This window comes from Schistocerca gregaria, chromosome 5 (genome assembly GCF_023897955.1).
Source record: "Schistocerca gregaria isolate iqSchGreg1 chromosome 5, iqSchGreg1.2, whole genome shotgun sequence".
In the NCBI taxonomy this organism is placed as follows: Eukaryota; Metazoa; Arthropoda; class Insecta; order Orthoptera; family Acrididae; genus Schistocerca; species Schistocerca gregaria.
The window spans coordinates 490,820,008-490,842,643 of record NC_064924.1 but is presented as its reverse complement, the minus strand read 5'-3'; the positions used below and the strand labels follow the sequence as shown (position 1 = coordinate 490,842,643).

Here is a 22,636-nt window from a genome sequence, read left to right as displayed (position 1 = left end):
GTCGTCTTCCCGATTGCGAGTCCATTCTACTAACCGCTGCGCTACTTCGATCGGCGCTACCCACGAGTCGGACGCCACCGCTCAAGCTCACGTTAGCGGACTCGCCTACGGGAACCCTGTAAGAAGCAAGTAAAATGTAACTGCAGCGCAGAGACTATCGACGTGGAACCAAATCGGTTGACGAGCAGCGCGGATGAGTCGGGAGTGAGTGGTGTGGACGCTCGGGTATCGACCGAGGGGAAAGGCAGCGAGGGCGGAGGGACCTGTGGCGTGGCAGCGTGGGCAGGCCACCTCCCCACTGTTGCGGCAGTCAGTAATCGCGTGACGAGCCGCGACCTACCTGCGGCTGGCCCTGCCCGGCCCAGCCCAAGCCGGAGCGGCGCGGCGCGGCGCTGCGCCGCCAGTTTGGGTTCGATCGCGGCGGCCTCGCCATGAACCGGTGCGGCTGCGCGCCGCTGGTGCTCGCGAGGGACCTGCACGAGCACGGCGGCGGCTCGGGCAGCACGCCGCTCGCCTCGCTGGACTACTGCCGACCCGACACAGGTCAGCAGCGCCAAGCTCCCACCGCCAGCGTCGCCAGAACTCACGATGCAGGCGGAAAAGTCCGTGCAGAGCTAATTTAGAACGAGACCACACGGCAATTGGACTTTTTAATTTTTTTTATATTTAAGCCGGGTTCACACACGCAGCGAAAGTCAAGTCATTCTGGAGCGGCGCTGTTAGCTACCGTTAACACAAGACGCCACAAGTTCTTCGTAATTGCGCAGTTTGCAAAATGGCGTCACCTGTCTCAGCTGATTAAACGGCTGTACATATTTCTAAATAAGATGTTTTGGAAACATAATTAATGTAAAATATTACATACCAAAGTGTTTCTCGTCTCTCTTGTCTCGACTACATGTCTTAAGAACCTGTCTGCAGCTTTAAACCAAGCAAGGGTGGCTTTATAAATACCTTCTGTAGACGCACCACTCAGTACTTTTTTATGTTCATTCATGTAAGCATTTAGAATGCTTCCAATTTTTAATTTTGTTGTGGATACTTCAATTCCAGGTACATATTCACGCATACTGTTTACTATTTCAATCAATGCAGCACCTCTCAAATTTCTGTCTTTGTATGATTCGCTTTTGCGGTTCCAAAGGCATTCTCGTTCTTGATACACCTCGAAGAATCTCATAATTGTCGCTGTTGACCACTTTTTCGATATATTCATAGCAAACTCACAAACAAAAGCACTGTCTGCGAACAAATTCGCACTAGAAAAGTTTGAGTCCAGCCGCGAGGTAGCAATCGAATGACGTTATTCGATGGTGGAGAAGGCAAAATGGCGCAACAAAGTAGAACCAAGTTCAACTTTTTGTGGCGTGACAAAAGTTGCGCTTCTTAAATAGCGCCACCGAAAACTAGGAATTCACACAAAAAAATGGCTCTGAGCACTATGGGAGTCAACTGTTGAGGTCATTAAGTCCCCTAGAACTTAGAACTACTTAAACCTAACTAACCTAAGGACAACACACACATCCAAGCCCGAGGCAGGATTCGAACCTGCGACCGTAGCAGCACCGCGGTTCCGGACTGAGCGCCTGAACCGCGAGACCACCGCGGCCGGCATTGTTGATGATTCCAAGCAACAGTTGCGGTGCGCGGATGCGCGTGCTTCCTGTAAATTATGTCTCTCCCTTGCTTATGTTGAACTTATCATTTACCACCACCATCAGCAATGACAGCTCACAACAAATGAAATAGATGTTCACTAAACAGCTCGCTAAAGCCACGTTTAATGCTCACATTAGCTACGGCATTCAGAGCGGAGCTCTCAGAACACTACTGAACGCTCATTGGCTGTTGCAGTACGCGTGACGTAGGTGCGCAGAACAAGCCTAAATTCGATGACCATCTTTCGCGACTTCTACTATAAAATGGTTGGACGCGGCCGACACTCGCTCTAGCGAATTCTGTTGCACTCGCTCCATTAAAATTCAAATATCTGCCGACCCAAAGGTGTGGTTTGCAACGATAAATATTAAATTAAACACACCTCGAACTGAGAATATGTTCCAGTATCATGTCTTCCTTTACTCGATTACTTCAGCGTAAGGAAATGAGTGTTGTCAATGGGACTGCAGATCACTGCCATGTCCAAAATTCTTTGTACTTTTGTTAAAACGTTAATGTACCAGAGAAGTGTTGTAACATGGCGCATCGTGTAGCTGAATTGAAACATTTTTTTAAATGGAACAGAAGTGTATTGAAATAAAGGCCAAATTGTGGAGATTACTATGTTTTCCTTATATACATCAGATAACGCAGTTGAAAGTGCGTTTGGTTATCGTCATGAAAAAGTAGGTTGCTTGAAACAGCCGGCCTGTTGTGGCCGACTGGTTCTAGGCGCTTCAGTCCAGAACCGCGCTCCTGCTACGGTCGCAGGTTCGAATCCTGCCTCGGGCATGGATGTGTGTGATGTCCTTAGGTTAGTTAGGTTCAAATAGTTCTAAGTCTAGGGGACAGATGACCTCAAATGTTGAGTCCCACAGTGCTTAGAGCCAACTTTAAATAGCTTCATAGCTAGGAAATCGTCGAGTAGTATGAATATCTTCGTAAGAATTGGGCAAAAACTGTGACATTAGTCCTCACACTCTTGGTTCTTTCTTACTAAAGGGAATAGGCACTGAGAGAAGAGTCATTTATACAGTGATATTGCTATTTTAGGATTAAGCCATCCGTGTTATGCAGTGCGGACTCGCCTTAGTAAGGAAAGATCTGTTATTTTTAGAGTCTCGTCGCTATACGAATTAATACATCTACATCTACATCGATTACTATGCAGTTAAATGCCTGGCAGACGGTTCATCGAATGGCCTTTAAGCTACTTCTCTGCCGCTTCACTCTGGAACAAAGCGAGGGAAAAATGAACACTTAAATCTTTCCGTGCACGCTCTGATTTCTCTTATTTTATTATGCTGGTCATTTCTCCCTATGCTGGTGGGAGCCAACCAAATATTTTCATTCTGTGAGGAGAAACTGAGAAGGTCCACAGCAGAGAAAAAAGCCTTTCTTTTTAATGACAGCCACCCTAATTCGTGCATCATATCCATGACTCTCTCTCACCATTTCGCTATAATAGAAAACGAGCTGCCTTTCTTTGAACTTTCTAGATGTCCTCAGTCAGTCCTATCTGATGCGAATATCCAAGAGCACAGCAATACCCATCTTATGTTTTTATCAGTGTTTAATGTTTGTATGTGCATAAACATCTGGTTCAATTTTCCCAATACACTGGCATGAGAACAGCACTTAGTCTAATAGTGGCTGACATTAATATCATCAACACTTCGCCGACAGTGTTGCCTTGTTCAGCTAATGAATGCACAGTCCGTCAACAGACAAATTTCTCTTTATTTCAGGTACATCTTAACGGATTCCTAACGATTTCAACAACAAAACATCAATTAAAAGTTGCTTATAATGTTATTAATCTTATTGTCCTTGAGCTAACGACAGTACTCGTAAGACGAAAAATTACTTGTTGGCTATCGTTGTCGCTTACTATTTGTAATAATGGCTTCTTCGCCCATTACTATTTACAGAATACCAAGTTGGTAGCTATATCTGAGACGCTCTGGTAAGAATTTATGCAGCAATTCCACACTTTTTTGTAAGTTCCCTTCACACTGCAATGCAGCGTAGTTTAGTTTTCTACTTTAGTAGTTTTAAAACATTAAATATCAGCAAGGAAACAGTTGGCTGGAAGTAGTGAATCTGAGACCACGTTACCGACTAGCCCGGCAACTGTGCTACCTCTGCCATGAAGTAGCTTGTTAATTTACCTCGTGAATCCTGCTTTCAGACCCACTTAACTCTAGAAAAATGCAGTACAGACAGAGAGGGAGGAGAGCTAATAATCAGGAATGTGGTAGATGGGGAACTAATTTCGATCCCATCTTTACCATCGCTACCAATGGAATGACAGTATGTACTTTAATTCACGATGTAAACCGACCAGTAGCGGTAGTTCATCACAATCATTTTTTTATCCTTTTACCAAAAAGTGAAACATAATTATAGCCTGCAAGTCCCCAGAAACGTTGACAAACACTTTTTCGGATGACAAAACTTTCATTTACCAGCACTTGTAGTTACAGCAGATCTGTATACGAGGTGTAATAGTGGATACACATTTCGTCTACAGCCGCATAACGAAACCAGAAGTGCAGACATGGCGCATATTACGTGTTTGTTAGTATAAGTGAGCGCATGAAGTTTAAAATGTAACAAAACATTCATTTTTTCATAAATTAAATAATTTCTAGAGTTTCACACAGCTATAAGTATGTTTTGTATGCTGTACAAAATTCATCAAAGAATATCTCTCACTTATGAAGAAACGTCTACCTATAGCAACAATGTTTGTTGTTGTGGTCTTCAGTCCTGAGACTGGTTTGTTCTAGCTCTCCATGCTACTCTATCCTGTGCAAGCTTCTTCATCTCCCAGTACCTACTGCAGCCTACATCCTTCTGAATCTGCTTAGTGTATTCATCTCTTGGTCTCTCTCTACGATTTATACCCTCCACGCTGCCCTCCAGTACTAAATTGGTGATCCATTGATGCCTCAGAACATGTCGTACCGACCGATCCCTTCTTCTAGTCAAGTTGTGCCACAAACTCCTCTTCTCCTCAATTCTATTCGATACCTCCTCATTAGTTATGTGATCTACCCACCTAATCTTCAGCATTCTTCTGTAGCACCACATTTCGAAAGCTTCTATTCTCTCCATCGTCCATGTTTCACTTCCATACATGGCTACACTCCATTACAAATACTTTCAGTAACGACTTTCTGACCCTTTAAACAATACTCGAAGTTAACAATTTTTTCTTCTTCAGAAACGCTTTCCTTGCCATTGCCAGTCTACATTTTATATCTTCTCTACTTCTACCATCGTCAGCTATTTTGCTCCCCAAATAGCAAAACTCCTTACTACTTTAAGTGTCTCATTTCCTAATCTACTTCACTCAGCATCACCCGACTTAATTCGAATACATTCCATTATCCTCGTTTTGCTTTTGTTGATGTTCATCTTCTACCCCCCTTTCAAGACACTGCGCATCCCGTTCAACTGCTCTTGCAAGTCCTTTGCTGCCTCTGACATAATTACAATGTCATCAGCGAACCTCAAAGTTTTTTTTCCTCTCCATGGATTTTAATGCCTACTCCGAACTTTTCTTTTGTTTCCTTTACTACAGCATCGAACACAGCCAATAGTAGGTGAAAAAATGATGAATTTTCACATGCAAAAAAATTTTGTGTTATGTTTTTTAACTTCCACTGCTATGAGTGTAAATCCTTAATCCTGCCTGGTCTTGCTGACAAAGTTTGATGAATTTATTCGTAAAAGTATGGACAGTGGAAATTAAAATGTCCTGTGGTGTCTCTCCTGCTCCAAGACAGCTCCTTTGACGTCCTACCCGCCCCCCCCCCCCTCCCCCCTTAAGTAAATTTAAGACTTAAATTCCTGGACAGTACGCTTCTGTGTCAGTATGATCTGTAAACATTAATGTAGCACGAGGAGGATTACCTTCGTCACATTGTTGTGATTTGGAAAAGCAGCCGCGCCGTAGGGCCATCGAATGAAACAGACTTGCGGCCTTTGAGATATGGGAGACGGACTTCGTGTAGGAACTGATGAACAACCGGCGCCATCGATTATCCAAACTACGTCGCAGACCGCAGGTCGGGAACCGCCGCAATCGATGAGATAAGCTCCATGTCCCCACACGTCGTTGCGCCAAACTAAGCTGGCAATGAATACGACAAAAAATTGGCTCTAAGCGCTATGGAACCTAACATCTGAGGTCATCTGTCCCCTAGACTAATCAAAGGACATCACACACATCCATGCCCGAGGCAGGATTCGAAACTGCCACCGTAGCAGCAGCGCGGTGCCGGACTGAAGCGCCTGGAATCGCTCGGGCAATGAATACACCTGAGAGTAAGGGGTACGCACACAATTTGGGCGATGAAAATAAGTGTGATAAGTAACTGCGAGGACGTTTTAGTTAATATAAAAAAGTACTTCAACTGATCGACAGAAGAAAGATTTGAAAAACTGTTCATTAATAGTAAGGAATACAGCATTATAAGTCACTTAGAAATGAAATCAGAAGGAAGCGCAGGGAAGCTAAGACTGCAGAAAAAAAGAGAAGAAACTGAAAAAGAAATGGTTGTCGGAGCAGTAGACATTTAAATATCAAAATAACATACGGCTGTATAAGAATTGCAAACGAAATTCCACTGTAAAACGCAGAGACGAGGTTTGATAGGTGGGGGAGGAGGATCTTCCAAACATAAGAAGATATGGACGTCGATTAAAAAATCCCAGGAAATTCATCGTTACACAGTCTGACAGACCTTTGGGGCATTGACGCAACAAGGAAGAAATGGCAAATAAAAGTCCTTTTAAATTGCTGAAATCATTGGTGAGTAGTGACAACGAAATGAGTATTCAACTTGGTGTGCCTAATCTGTGAGACTGGAAACTTACTGTGTCTATGTGACTGGGAGACTTTCGGAAGAATATTATCCACATTATTCCGAAAACAGAAAAAACACTTCAGTGTGAGGCCTACGGCACAATTAGTTTGACAGCGTATGCATCCAAATTGGCTAACCAGAATAGTGCGAAGAAGACTGGAAAATGAAACTGATGATGTGGTAGCTGACGGTCAGTGTAGCTTTAGGACAGGTAAAGGCATCAGACAGGCAGTTATGACGTTATGCATAACGCATCAAAACCTAAGAGAGACACTTTCATAGTATTTGCCGATTTAGAAGAAGGAAGAGGAACGTACGGTCGACGAGGTCATTGGAACGCAAGCTCGGGTTTGGTGAGGACTGGGAGGGAACCGTCCCGGGAATTATCTTGTGGGAAACCACTGAAATCCTGAATCCAGATGATTAGATGGTGTTTCGAACTGTCATTCTACCGGATGCCGAACCACTGTCTCACCACAGTGCCACTTCGATCAGTCTACTACTGCCTGACACAGTCACGGAGTTTAAATATCTGGGCGTAACGCTGCAAAGCCATATAAAACGGAATGAGCATGTGTGGACTGTGGTAAGGGAGATGAATGATCGACTTCGATCTTTGGAGAGAACTTTGGAAAAGTGTGGCTCGTCTATAATGGATACTGCATGTAAGACGCTAATGCGACCTGTTCTTGATTACTACCCGAATGTTAGGGAAATCGCAACAGTCCAGATAAATAAATGTAAATGTGGTGTGACTAGGGCCTCCCGACGGGTAGACCGTTCGCCGGGTGCAAGTCTTTGACGCCTCTTCGGCTGCTTGCCCATCGATGGGAATGAAACGATGATAATTTGGACAACACAACACCCAGTCCCTGAGCGGAGAAAATCTCCGACCCAACCGGGAATCGAACTAGGGCCCTTAGAATTGACATTCTGTCGCGCTGACCTCGCAGCTACTGGGGGGCGAACACCAGTCCAGCTTAAAGAAAGACATCGGAGAAATTCAGAGGCGGGCTTATAGATTTGTTACCGATTGGTTAGAACAACACGCAAACACGCGACGATCTTTTCGAGGAACTCTATTGAGAAATGTATAAAATGCATGTTTGACTATCAGCTGCTTTTATTTTAAACCCAAATATCGACCGGTTTCAGTCACGAACCATCTTCACGGGTATGGGTTAAAATGGTTTACGCCACAACATTAATAAATTTGTCTTTAAATAATATGTAGAGCATGTCATGAATATCAATATAGATACAGGATTTTTAGAAGCAAACGTACTAATACCAAGTGTACACAGAGCACTGAGAAAATTTAGAGAACCGGCATTTAAAGCTGACTGTAGAACGATTCTCTTGCCGCCAACATACATTTTCCATAAGGACCACGTAGCTAATATATCCGGAAATTAGGGGTCATATGGAGGCATATAGATATTCCTTTTTCCCTCACTCTATTTGAGAATGGAGCAGGAAAGAAAATGACTAGTGGTGGTAGATGGTATCCTCCGCTACACACCGTACGGTGGGTTGAGGAGTACGTATGTAGAGGTAGACTCAAACCAGCTACCTTTTGATTGACAGACTCCGTTACTAATGACATCACATACGAAGGCTGATAACCCTTAAATATGGCTACCAGCTATCACCAACTGCTAGACGCTACATGAGGATATGTACGCAGAAAAGGGAACTCTTGAAATGGTTGGGCAGTTACCAAGAATGTGTGGCAGTTGACAGCAAGCTACATACAAGATCCCATTCAATAATTTTCAAGTAGGGGAAGGAGAAAACCATGATTTAATCATGAAAACGTTTTACGAAAATAATGATAGTTATGGAGTCGTAGCAGGACAGTTCTTACAGCTGGGGTGTCATGTTCCGACCGGTTTGTAACATATCGTAAAATAACTGGACATAATCCTTTGAAGATTGGAGGAAGCGGACAGCGACCGAGAAGTTCTCCGCAGAAAACGCGGCAGCACAAGTTTCAACCTTGAAGAGACCACGGTGTTCATTCTGTAAATATGCAGTATGGTTAGAGTCGACTGTGGGAATACTCAGCGAATACACTATCCAAGAATTTAAATTCATTTTCCTAGACTGAAGTACAACGATGACTACTGGTGTTTAACGTTTTTTGCCGTCTGAGTTTCCTCATCTCTATCTCCTAGAGACTCACTGTCGCAACATTTCATACAGTTCTTGGTTCTTCATTCGCCTGCAGCTACGCACATTTCATACTGGACCAAAGACCACATTCAAGATATTTTGTAGAAAAATCAAGAGTTTTGCGGCGTCTGCCCCCATATAACATCATTTAAAGTAATTTTGCATTATACGTCGTCTTTTTGGCTGTGACGTAGATTTATGTGAATTCGTAATCTGTTACATTCTGAACTATGCATGTTCTGCATGCATTAATAACAAACAGTCTTATCTCTAACTTTTTGTTATGATTGTTGATCTAGACGCCAGGCTACCTAGGAACCAGTAATATATCTAGAAAACCCAAGATGTCGGAAAGGTATTCTGGGCTACTACTCTAGAAAGCATCGTAACTTCCGTAGTCTCCGCATAGGTTTTTTGGCCGACTTTGCTTGCATTTTTCTCTATGTATATTACTGCTACTGCCATCCAAGCTCTTGACTCCAAATACTTCCGAAACACTGTAAGATACCATAATTTTGTTTTGACGCACATTGTGCATGAGAAAATAGCTGCATTAACTGCAGAGCTATGTTGTCTTCACACTTACGAACGGAACTGTGGTTATTTTGTTGGTAACTGAAATATTCGGTTCCAACTTGATAGCACTCTCCGAAAGTCGATAAGTAATTCCGAAAAAAATACGGTTTTTAAAACAGCGAAAATATTTGCTGTGAGCATCAAGCCGCTTACATTAATTTATTCCTGATGAGGTGGTTGCGGTCTATGGCTAGTTTGCGTGTCCCCACAAGTCTTGCGCAGAAGTTCGTGTCATCACGAACTGTTGCGCTTAAGTGACTAGCATTCCGCCATGACGCAGCTAAGAGAGTCCTATTGAAAACTGGAAGTAGTAGAGAATATAAAGTGCGTTCCTTAGTTTTTACATCAAACGTCTGGGGGTAATAGATCATTTCTTGGGGAACAACTGTCAGAAAATTGTCTACATTGTTATGCTCCTGAGAGGCAGCTGGGCGTAGGCACTCTGCGCTGTGCGTACGCCGGGTGTTTTGCCTATATCCAGTATTTGCTCCGTATGAAAGGGGATGGTTCCAACAAAATTGAAGCTCCGGATTCGCTTGCAAAATACACTGATCAAGCAGAACATCACGACCACCTACATAATAGTCTGTATATCAACCTTTGGCACGGGTAACAGCGGCGGCGTTTGTGAAATGGAAGCAACGAGGTCTTGGTAGGCCGCTGGAGGGAGTTTGCACCACATCTGCACACACCTTAAATTTCGGGGAGGGAGACGATGAGCTCCGACGCCAAGTTTAATCACATCCCAGATGTGGCCGATGGGGCTCATATGTGGAGAGATGCGGGGCCAGTGCATCAACTGGAACTCAACACCGTTCGTTGAACCACTTCATCACACACGCGGTTTTATGAAACGGCGTATTATTTGTTGGAAAATGGTCGTCTGCAACCAGTGTACGATATTCATTGGCCATCATGGCGCCTTGCACGAGCTCTACTGGAACCGTGGATGCCCACTTGGATGTTCCCCAGAGCATAATCGGGCCGCCGCCAGAACGTCTCCGTCACGCTGTAAAGATTTCAAGGAGCTATTCCCCTGAAAGACGACGGATTCGCGGCCTCCCATTAGCATGATGAAGATGGTATGGGGATTCATCAGACCATGCAACGCTCTGTTACTACGCCAAGATCCAGTGCCGATAGTTTCTAACATTCTACTTGGTGGCTGTCTGTTCTAAGTCGTGTCCCCCTACCACTTTCGCGCAACGACGCTCTGAGCGTGTTTGTTAGGGAATTGACTAGTTTGAACCTGGGACGCCAGACCACACATGACATGTAGAGTTCAGAAGAGTTCAGTGAGACTAGCGATGATACAATCAAATACTTAATGATTTCAGCGTCGGCTCCACTGCACTCCCTGTAAAAGAATCTTAATACTAACTAAATTTAGTGGAAGGGGTTCAAGGCTTTCCTATTTTTAGTTAGCTAGTAAAATAACATAGAAAAAGCAGTTAAGTTTACCACTGGAAATTTTATTCTACTCACAAAACATTGTTTATAAATTGCACTATTGATAAAAGGAAATGTTTTAATACAGGATGATAAAAACCAACTGCGTTCCATAAAGATGTGAACGAATATTCCCTGAATGGGTTTCCAAGTTCTACAATGGATCGAAGGATGACCTATGCCATATAAAATCTATAATCTAGGTTTAAATTAAGTTTCGTAAAAGAGAAAACTATCAAAATGGTCTACAGTGACCCTCAATTACCTTTAATTGCTTATCTAACTTGTCGTAAATTACAGTGGCTGATGTGGCTTCTCAATAATTATATAACAGAAAAATCACCGCGTTTCAGATTTTAACTTACGTAGCAAATGTGAATACCATGAGCTTTAATTGACGATCGACACTAGTATCACGCAAAAAGGGGGTGTAACAGGTGAGACTTCTGCAGTTCTGAGTGAAGCCTTACGCGCTCAAAAATGCGGCATCGCGTGCGTTCATTACCTTGTCGGTGTTTAGGCAGCATCAGAAGGCGGCGGATGGCGCAGCTCCTCACATCTCACCGTCTCGGAAGCAACTCTCTCCTAACTTCTCCTTACTACAATTTATCGAAGTTGGTTAAAAAAAAAACAGCTACCTGGCTGTGTTTTCATCTGACCAGTCAGGGTCTCAATGTTAACCTTAAGCTCCGCCTACAAAAATTCTGTCTACACAATGTGAAACGTTATACTTTTCGTGGTGGGGCAATGTTTTTAACGTTTGCAACAGAGACGTGAAAAAGTCTCACACTAAATCTGGCAGCTGGTGTGGCCCTTTTAGTGTTATCGTAAGATCTATACTGTTCTTTAAGGTCGCAGGTTCGAATCCTGCCTCGTGCATGCATGTGTCTGATGTCTTTAGGTTAGTTAGGTTAATTAGTTCTACGTTCTAGGCGACTGATGACCTCCGAAATTAAGTCGCATAGTGCTCAGAGCCATTTGAACCATTTTTTATACTGTTCTTCTGGAGGGCTTTATCTTTTAACATGGGCTGGGGGGTGGTTTTGGCGGTCAGCTGGCGACGTGGGTGTCCGTCCATTATCGTAGGGCCTCCTAGCCTACACGATTCTGCTCTCGGCTTCTGTTCTCGTTTCTCCCCTCAGAACTGCGTCTGTTTCACGGTGGGAAGGTATGACATGCATTTAGGCGTTCTTGTGTTAGTCTGTGGTATTCCATTTGCTCACTCGTTGATAGTATTACTTTGGTTAATTTAATGTCAGGATTTATTCGGAGCTATGTGACATACTGCCGGATTTGCTATCATGTCAGGGTTTTCATGGAAGGTGTTGGATTTGCCTGACACCTTACAAGTCACGTGCCCGTTTCAATCATAGATATCGATGTCATGGTGTTAACATTAGTACATGCGTGGGTCGTCAGCAGCGGAGGCCCATCGTTAGGAATGTTCTATGCACTGTGTGTTTAGACATACTTATACTTGCCCAACATTGAACTGACGTCAGCTCCGCCACAGCTCTTCGCCTGTCCTGTTTTGCCTGTCTGCCCAGCCTACGAAGTCCGACATCTGTAAGGAGGGATGGCCGTCCAACCCCACGACGTCTGGACGTGGTTTCACCTTGGTTTCGCCACGTGTTGAACACATTCACCACAACACTCCTCGAACACATAAGTTGTGCAGTTCCTAAATGCTCGTGCCTAGCCTCCGGGCCATAGAAATCTGCAATCAATCAATCACAGATAGAAAGCACATTTTCCCCATTCCACATAAGGACAACAGGTTCATTGATACTAAGTGCTCCCTGTGTCTGTCTGATTAGCAGTGATTCCTCGTCATGTAACGCCGCTATCGCCTGGACGCGTTTATATCGATAGTAGGTCGGTGGTCGTAATATTCTGTATATCAGAAAGGGAATGATTGAACCTTGTGGAACTCCATTAATGATTTCCATGAGATATTTGTCGCTTTCAACAAGGAATGCAGGATACTACATTGATGCAACAATATGTGACCCGCAATGTTTTATTGTTTTGCTACCTACTTGGTGAGTTTGTAAACGACAAGGCAGCTCTCAACATCCGCATCCCATAACGAACGTGTCCGCATGATCTCTCCATTTTCACATGATTACTTTGTTTTTGTCTTCTTGAGTTAGATTTTATAGAAGGGTGGAACCTAGATGCTCGCTTCTATTCATAGCGTACCATTACGGTCGAGTAAAGTTGTTACATAAGTAAAAGAGGGGTCTGATGTGCGTCATCTTCCTTAATTGGCAATCGCGAACAATGTTGACCTAATTTGCTAATGAAACTGCTTGTTACTGCAGAGAGCTCTCAACAAGTAATACATGATACGTTCAGCTATGTATTTTCTGGGTGGCATCTGGAACTCATTCTCAAGTAGAATCTGGTCGAGAGCAGGTCATTATGTAAAAAGCGGCTATAATTAGAGAATTTGTTTGTATAATATTGTAAAAAAATAATTGTTAAGTCATAGACTACAGTAAGAGTGGTAAATTTATTTGCAACTCTTTCCAAACATCCTGAAGCAAAGCAGAAGTAATGTTATCTACAGTAGTATTTTTTCGCATTATAAATTCCCCCTGAATGAAACTAGCCATTGTTAACTCTGTTGTTCTTCTATCACTTTACTCGCAGTCTTCAAGTTTTAAGTGATGACCTAGAAGGCTAATAGATAGTAAAAAGACAGATCAGATTACCTTATCTTCTTGTAAGGCATTTTGGTGCACTCATAAGCAGATTACTAGCCTAAAATTGTTCAAGCTCCATCACATCCTTTATAAATACTGTGAAACACCAGTTAGGCACTCACAAAAGTAGCGGACAATGCAACTTGCAGCATCCCCATATTAAAAGACTTAAATAGCAGCCGGGGGCTCTGCTGTTGGTACAGTGTTAAGCACTATATATGAAACAGGAGTTATGCGTAGAAGATTACTTCACACTGGCTCTGCATTTTTAACTGGGTTTTATCCCATTTCCCTTAAATTGTTGTGGGACAGCAGACAGTGACAGAGAGGCGCGAGGTGGGCTGAATGAGTGATAGAGAATGTGCAGTTAGGAGTGGATGGGTATCAGCGATTTACAAAAAAATATCTCGGAGCATATGGGACTTAACATCTGAGGCCACCAGTCCCCTAGAACTTCGAACTACTTAAACCTAGCTAACCTAAGGACATCTCACCCATCCATGTCCGAGGCAGGATTCGAACCTGCGATCGTAGCGGTCGCGCGGTTCCAGACTGAAACGCCTGGAACCGCTCGGCCACACCGGCCGGCTGAGCGATTTACACAGTGGACTAGTGGGTGTGGGCGAGTTACAGTTGGGGCAACTTGTGGAAGCGATAGGCGAGTTGCACGTTAAAAAAGCGCGCGAATATGTTCGAGAGCCAAACTTTTTGGGCCAAAAATAATTTTAAGGTGCTGAGGTGCTGAGGAAGTAGAATGAGGCAGCGGGTACCCCAGTTTTCAGTCAGAGGCTTTTAAACAGGAGCATATTCTCCTTTTTTGTACGCTCGTCACATAATATCCTAATTTTCCTCTCTAATATATGATTATTTGTATATACAGGAACCACAAGACACAGAGAAAAATGACACATATCAGAAGATAGAACACATCTACAAATTTCTGTTCGCTTTGCGCGCTACAGCGTAGCTGCACTAGGGTGCACTTATGTCACAACCTGTAGACAAATCATCTGTTCCCTGTTGTGACGCCGGCCGTTGTGGCCGAGCGGTTCTAGGCGCTTCAGTCTGGAATCGCGCGACCGCCACGGTCGCAGGTTCGAATCCTGCCTCGGGCATGGATGTGTGTGATGTCCTTAGGTTAGTTAGGTTTAAGTAGTTCTAAGTTCTAGGCGACTGATGACCTTAGATGTTAAGTCCCCTAGTGCTCAGAGCCATTTTGAACCCTGTTGTCGCAGCTAATTAGATCGAGCCTTCAGATAAGCAATACAATGAACACGCTTTCAGGCTGATGGCGCACCTTTCCTGACAAATCCTGTTAGGACCTAAATGAATGGAGCGCACATAGTGGTGTATCCTGCATCAAAAATGACACCCATATTGAGCACGTGGTTTATAATCTAGGGGAGATGCACCATTCACTGATATGTGTCTAATTTCTGTACGTATTTGTATTTTCTGTGCAGTGGCAGTCTGAAACCGATGAGGTACTACATATGGATGACCCCGCGTACTCGAAAAAATCGGAATGACGATAACTACACATGACTTTGAGATCGAGGGTGGATGGTCAAGTGCAACAAGTATGAAGAAGAGTAATGTGTTAAATTTGGAATTCTTATATGGGAATATGGAACTGACAAAAGAAAAGCCAATGGACAGATACTGAAGATAGTTGCATACCATGCTTAAAACTAATGTAAATAAGGAGTGAATCTAAAACTTATTCCATAACATACTACATATATGTGGTAAATTACTCAAAAGGAGAAAAGGGTCACCGGGTAGAATATTACTTACGCCCTTAAAAGACCACACTAGTCGCATTGGAGGTGTGGAAGGTACTGTGGCGTGACCTTTCACTGCTGATGTAATACACTCACGGACCAAAGTAACTGGTACTCCTATGTAATATCGCGTAGGCCCTCCTCGAGCAAGCAGAAGAGCCTCAACACGACGTGGCATGGACTCGAGTAATTTCTGAAGTAGTGCTGGAGGGAAATGACACCACGAACCTAGCAGAGCTGTCTATAAATGGGGATGGAGATCTCATCTGAACAGCATGTTGCAAGGCACGCAATATATGTTCAATAAGGCTCATGTCTGGAGCGTTTGGTGGCCAGCGGAAGTGTTTAAACTCAGAAGAGTGTTTCTGCAGCCACTGTGCAGCAGTTCTGGATGTGTGGGGTATCCCATTATCCTGCTGGAATTGCCCAAGTCTATCGGAATGCACAATGGACATGGGTGGATGCAGATGATCAGACAGGATGCTTACGTACATATCGCCTGTCAGAAACGTATCTAGATGTATCAGAGGTCTCTTATGGTCGTACGGTAAAATCCCTACTTCATCGATACCTCGGAGATCTTGTGTCCCACCGCTCATACGCGACTATAACACCACGTTCAGACTCACTGAAATCTTGATAACCTGCCATTGTAGCAGCAGTAACCGATCTAACAACTGCGCCAGACACTTGTTGCCTTATAAAGGCGTTGGCGACCGCAGATCGCTCGCGCGCTGAAATACACTGGCTACATATGCCAGGTGTGTAGGCAGTGAAGCTGCTTAGCTACTGTTCCTTCGTTGACCTAATTTGTCGACTATGGGGCCTACCAGTTCGAATTGGCCTCAGTGTCTCTTGCGTTAGAGACGCTCTGTACCGACCGCAGCGCCGTATACTGCCTGTCTACCTATCTCTGTATTTGAATACGCATACCTGTGTCAGTTTCTCTGGCGCTTCAGTGTAAGTCAATAAAGATGCGATTTCCCATGCCCTGTGTTCCTCTTCCCTCTCTCCAGCAGCGTAGTATCTACCGGTGCGTCATCCCAAACTCACATTAAGGAAATTTCACTTCCATCTTATACATGCAAGTAAAAAAAAAGTGAAGCACCGAAAAGACATGGTCGTATGTCAGTGTAACTTTGCACACGTACACGCCATCGGCTGGTATATAAATGATTAAAGCTGGTGGACAGGTGGAAGGGACACAAGAGTGCATTATAATCACCCCCCTCCATAACTATCGCTGTGACACTGGTATAGTAACCGTAATAGAACTTTAGATACAGTAAAAACAATTATGACGCACAAGAGAGGTTTATTTAATCATCACACGGGACGCGTATCACCTGTTATAGGCATCATGAGACAACCGATAAAAACCGAGGTGTCAAACGTAGTTTAAAGTCCCATAGTGCCAGGAAGTAACAGCCACATAGCAAATAGCCACAGTCAATGCTTCACTACGTCACAGATAAAATACTACCAATTCGTAATTGAGGCGTCAAACGTGATTACGAGTCCCAAAGAACTGAGTGGAAACAGTTGGTTGGTTGGTTTGGGGAAGGAGACCAGACAGCGAGGTCATCGGTCTCATCGGATTGGGGAAGGAAGGGGAAGGAAGTCGGCCGTGCCCTTTGAAAGGAACCATCCCGGCATTTGCCTGGAGCGATTTAGGGAAATCACGGAAAACTTAAATCAGGATGGCCGGACGCGGGAATGAACCGTCGTCCTCCCGAATGCAAGCCCAGTGTCTAACCACTGCGCCACCTCGCTCGATACTGGAAACAGTCAGACAGCAACTGCCAATGCTTTATTGCATCACTTTTTACAACACTGGCCTGTTAACAATACTGTGTGCACGCGCTGTTATGCCGGCAAGTAGACTACTCGGTTACGAGTAGGACGAATTTTATCGGTGATGTAATGCAGAATTGTGTTGTGTACACAGTTTCGCGTAGTCAGCGCGTACACAACTTTCCCAATAGAGCACGCCCCGCTAAGCACAACACCGCAGGCGCAGCGCTCGTCCGTCTCCGCACTACGAGATGGCGATGTCTTAGAGACGGACCAAATTCTGCTTCCGCCGATCCGCGTATTAATATGTAACGCAGCCAATGAGATCGCTGCAAACGTAGAACCTTTTCTCCTCGCAGATCGCACTCAGGCAGTGATACCTGAACGCGCGAGGTATTATAACGAGTGTACAGACCTCCGATTAGTCAGTCTGCATTAGTCTGCAGTCAAGTTTCAGTCTGCGCCTAATAGGATTATCATATTCCTGTAAATAGCCATGAAGAGAAATGTGTATACACTTTGTCAAGTATCAGAGTTATGTGAGAATAAGATTAACGTACCAAGACCAAAGGAACTTCAGATTGTCAATTGTAAATAGCACCCAGAATCAAGTTAAGTAAGGTTTATGATTTTTATTATTTTAATAAATGTGTGTGAAAATTAATCAAGTTCTGTTTAAAGTTGGTCAACGTCAATCTGCTACTCTAATCGTGCAAGTGCCATTTCTATCGTCTCACCTAACGGCAGAAGATAAACACACCACGATTAGACCACGAGACATATTGCTAACACTCGCCTACTTTGTTAGAACTACATGTCAAATATTCTGATGGTGTGTGTACCGAAGGTCTTACAGTACGCTCACCACACATTGACTGGGGCTATCTGGCTGTTATTCCCGGTTCTAAGGGACTTTTAATTATTTTCGACTCCTCGGTCACGATTAGTGAGAGTTTTTATAGATTGATGATACCTAGAATAGGCGAAACGCATCATATCTGAAGATTAAATAAACCTATCTTGTGCAACCAAGACTGTTTTTCTGTATATGAGGAAGGCATTAGGTGTGAGACAGCGTTGTCAGCGCATGACGAAGTTTGAAGGGGTCCTCATTGTGGGCCTCCATTTGGCTGGCTGGTTGGTTCATACAATAGCCAGTTTTATGGAACACTCGGATGTGACAGTGGCCCGATGTTTGACTGCATGGAAACAAGAAAGCAGGCAAACTCATCATGAAAGTTCCTATCGACCACGTCTAACCACCACGAGGGAGGATCGCAGTACGGTTCAGAAAGCGCATACAGTAGTAACCCCTTCACAGCTGTGTCTTCCATTCGAAAACAAGTAAAGGACGGACTGAAACATTCTTTATCATCAAACTCTATTGGTAGGAGAGTACCAGCAGCCATCACCACCAGAAAACAAAGAACTGCAGTTGTAGTGGTGACGTATCGAGAGCATGCACTGTTGGTGAATTGTGCCACATTGCTCTCAATGATGAACGCGGTTTTGCAAGACCATCATCGATGACTGTGGCGGTGAACTGGGACAAGTCCCATTCTTCCAAAGCTCTGCAGAGGCACAGTGGTGTTACTTCCGGCGTCAGGTGTAGGGAGCCATCGGGTATGGTTCCAGGTCACAGTTAGTAGTGATTGAGGCATTTCTTCCGGCACAACGATACGTCCCGGACTTGTGTGTTCTCACGTGCTCAGATGACTATCATGAGCAGATAGATGTTCGTCCACAAAGGCACGCTTCTCTGTGGTCTGCGAGATGCCGAATTACTGCCGTAGTAAGGTTTCCGGGATCTGTCCCCAGCAGAACGTGAAAGGGACGAGTTTGAACGCCTTTGTCCCTGTGCCAGTGTCTACGATATCAAGGACCACAATCGCAGCCATCTTGCCTCAAAAGAGGATTCAATGTCTTAGAACCGAATCAGTGCATACATCCAACCAGGGTGGGGCGGGAGGGGGGGGGGAGAGGTTGGTGGTGCAAAGACATAATACAATCTTCTTTTTAAATTTGATTTGATTTTGTAATCGCTGCCACAACATCACGTATCCTCTGAATCTGCGAACTTCCATATTGTTTCCTCCTTCCCTTCTGGGCGCTTCACATTCTGTGTCAGGTACTTACGTGGCTGTGCTATACCTATTACACATAAAGGGTGTCTTTCCTCTGCGCTTTAGTAATAGTTTTGCCAATGCTGTATATCTGTGGCACTCATTTGTACGAGCTGCTATTGTCTAGTGCGCATCTCATAGTGTTCCCTCTGTCCTGCTGTGTTCCCTTCCTGTCGTCCCTTGCTCATATCACACCTATTAATTATGTACTTTAACACTTCTATCTGTCTAGCACACCGGACTCGCATTCGGGAGGACGACGGTTCAATCCCACGTCCGGCCATCTTGATTTAGGTTTTCCGTGATTTCCCTAAATCGCTCCGGGCAAATGCCGGGATGGTTCCTTTAAAAGAGCACGGTCGACTTCCTTCCCCGTCCTTCCCTCATCCGGTGAGACCGATGACCTCGCTGTCTGGTCTCCTCCCCCAAACAACCGAACCGAACTTCTGTCTGTGGGTCTCAATTTTCCTCAAAGTGGCTTTTGCTATTTTGTGTTTTCACACTATTTCTGCATCAGATTTTGTTAATAATAGACCGTCGACTTCTAACGCAAGATCGAAGCGCCACTACAGTCACACCTCCTGGTGCAATGATAGCTTGTTTTTGTAACACTAGTACTTGTTCACCACGAATGTTATGGTTGATAAAACTTGAGGCGATACTCTTTATTCTTTCCTCGGATATGTTAATTTGTTTGCTGATTAACGTAAGAATGTTTGCTCTTCGCATATGCGATCCCGTGACGACTGTGACGTTCTTGGCACATATTGTGATGAAGGACCGGAGTACAAAGGCAAAAGTGCAACTTTCGACCACGTGAGGCGAGCAACAGGCAGTCTGGATAACATTCGACCTTGAACTCCCCTGCCAATACGCCATCCATTACCGTCTCTCTTCCTAAGTTTCTACTTGAATTAGGTTTATCGTGATGAACAAATGCTAACCGTCCCAGTAGAAGCTAACCTTATACAGGCTCATAAATGAAAGCAAAGGATGTTAAAAAAAAAGAAAAATCGGTCGGAAATAATGACAAGAAGACCTCGAAGGGCAGGTTCAGCCGTCTAATTGGAAAGTTTTCCCTATATTCTGCTCCCAGAGGCACTCTATCCATAATTTTAAACATTTTTGTGCAGCGGCTTCCATTGATATTGTTTATATAAGAATATACAGCCTACAGTTGCAGGTTAACTCTATCGTTTAGCTAGGTTACAACGTTAGTAATAACGTCTTCAGATTGTGCAAATATAATGTGCTAGTAAATTATATTAGATATGGTCATCCTAGAGGATGCAATGTGTAGTACTTACATAAAATGTTATTTAAATGTTTGCCTAAAACAAACCGTGTCCAAAGTTAACTGTATAAAACTTGATGCATAACCACAAGGTTTTGTCACTTCTATTAAACAAGCTGCAGCAAATTCACTTTTAGCCCGTTGTATGGGCCTCGTCGTGTGACTAAAGACTGCGGACCGCGTGGCCTTCGCGGTCTGCCTCACAGAGGGCGGCGCGCAAGGATCAAACTCTTACTACGCACGCGTCAGATAACATTTTTACTAGGAATTAATTTTATACTTTACTATTGTAAGTTAATTACAGTATCCAGCATGACTACGTTTTAGATTCTACGCCTGATTTCGCTGACCTATATAAGATTATGTGTGATTATTGCCCATGTTATTACATAGGTAAAACAGGCAGAGCTATAGCAGTAAGGTTTAAAGAACATCTTCCAATAAAGGGCGTAGGAACATCTGGTGCAAATGGCTCAGACACCTAAACTTTTATTGACATAGAGCTACTACATCATGAAGTTAAGGACCAGAAACTCGTCACGCTTGCGGAACTACAAATTTATGCACACCTAATTACAGATAGAGGCAATTTACTGAACGATCGACTGTAAATAAAAAATAGGGCATACTTCGAAGGCTTCCAGCCAGTATTAGTTTTACAATAATTCATAATACACTCCTGGAAATGGAAAAAAGAACACATTGACACCGGTGTGTCAGACACACCATACTTGCTCCGGACACTGCGAGAGGGCTGTACAAGCAATGATCACACGCACGGCACAGCGGACACACCAGGAACCGCGGTGTTGGCCGTCGAATGGCGCTAGCTGCGCAGCATTTGTGCACCGCCGCCGTCAGTGTCAGCAAGTTTGCCGTGGCATACGGAGCTCCATCGCAGTTTTTAACACTGGTAGCATGCCGCGACAGCGTGGACGTGAACCGTATGTGCAGTTGACGGACTTTGAGCGAGGGCATATAGTGGGCATGCGGGAGGCCGGGTGGACGTACCGCCGAATTGCTCAACACGTGGGGCGTGAGGTCTCTACAGTACATCGATGTTGTCGCCAGTGGTCGGCGGAAGGTGCACGTGCCCGTCGACCTGGGACCGGACCGCAGCGACGCACGGATGCACGCCAAGACCGTAGGATCGTACGCAGTGCCATTCGCAACCGTCTCCATGAAGCTGGGCTACGGTCCCGCACACCGTTAGGCCGTCTTCCGCTCACGCCCCAACATCGTGCAGCCCGCCTCCAGTGGTGTCGCGACAGGCGTGAATGGAGGGACGAATGGAGACGTGTCGTCTTCAGCGATGAGAGTCGCTTCTGCCTTGGTGCCAATGATGGTCGTATGCGTGTTTGGCGCCGTGCAGGTGAGCGCCACAATCAGGACTGCATACGACCGAGGCACACAGGGCCAACACCCGGCATCATGGTGTGGGGAGCGATCTCCTACACTGGCCGTACACCTCTGCTGATAGTCGAGGGGACACTGAATAGTGCACGGTACATCCAAACCGTCATCGAACCCATCGTTCTACCATTCCTAGACCGGCAAGGGAACTTGCTATTCCAACAGGACAATGCACGTCCGCATGTATCCCGTGCCACCCAACGTGCTCTAGAAGGTGTAAGTCAACTACCCTGGCCAGCAAGATCTCCGGATCTGTCCCCCATTGAGCATGTTTGGGGCTGGATGAAGCGTCGTCTCACGCGGTCTGCACGTCCAGCACGAACGCTGGTCCAACTGAGGCGCCAGGTGGAAATGGCATGGCAAGCCGTTCCACAGGACTACATCCAGCATCTCTACGATCGTCTCCATGGGAGAATAGCAGCCTGCATTGCTGCGAAAGGTGGATATACACTGTGCTAGTGCCGACATTGTGCATGCTCTGTTATCTGTGTCTATATGCCTGTGGTTCTGTCAGTGTGATCATGTGATGTATCTGACCCCAGGAATGTGTCAATAAAGTTTCTCCTTCCTGGGACGATGAATTCACGGTGTTCTTATTTCAATTTCCAGGAGTGTAGTTATGACCATTACAGTTTCTGTAATAATAGATCACTTCCTACAGATGTTCATACGACATTTGTTGGTCAGTTTATAAGGCTCTGTGGTAGAATGTAAAAGGTAGTCATGCTGGTTACTGTAATTAACTTACAATAGTAAAGTATAAAATTAAGTCATAGCAAAAATG

The 22,636-nt window shown here is 44.5% G+C and overlaps 1 protein-coding gene across 1 annotated transcript in view; it reads left to right on the top strand.

Moving 5' to 3' along the window:
* Positions 1 to 318: 318 nt before the first annotated feature.
* LOC126272718 (solute carrier family 12 member 6) overlaps positions 319 to 22,636 on the top strand; it is a 1,173,553-nt gene continuing 1,151,235 nt past the window's right edge. Inside the window, exon 1 of the mRNA XM_049975756.1 lies at positions 319 to 543. Coding sequence (XP_049831713.1) covers positions 432 to 543 — 112 coding nt within the window. The 5' untranslated portion in view covers positions 319 to 431. The remainder of the gene's footprint in view (positions 544 to 22,636) is intronic.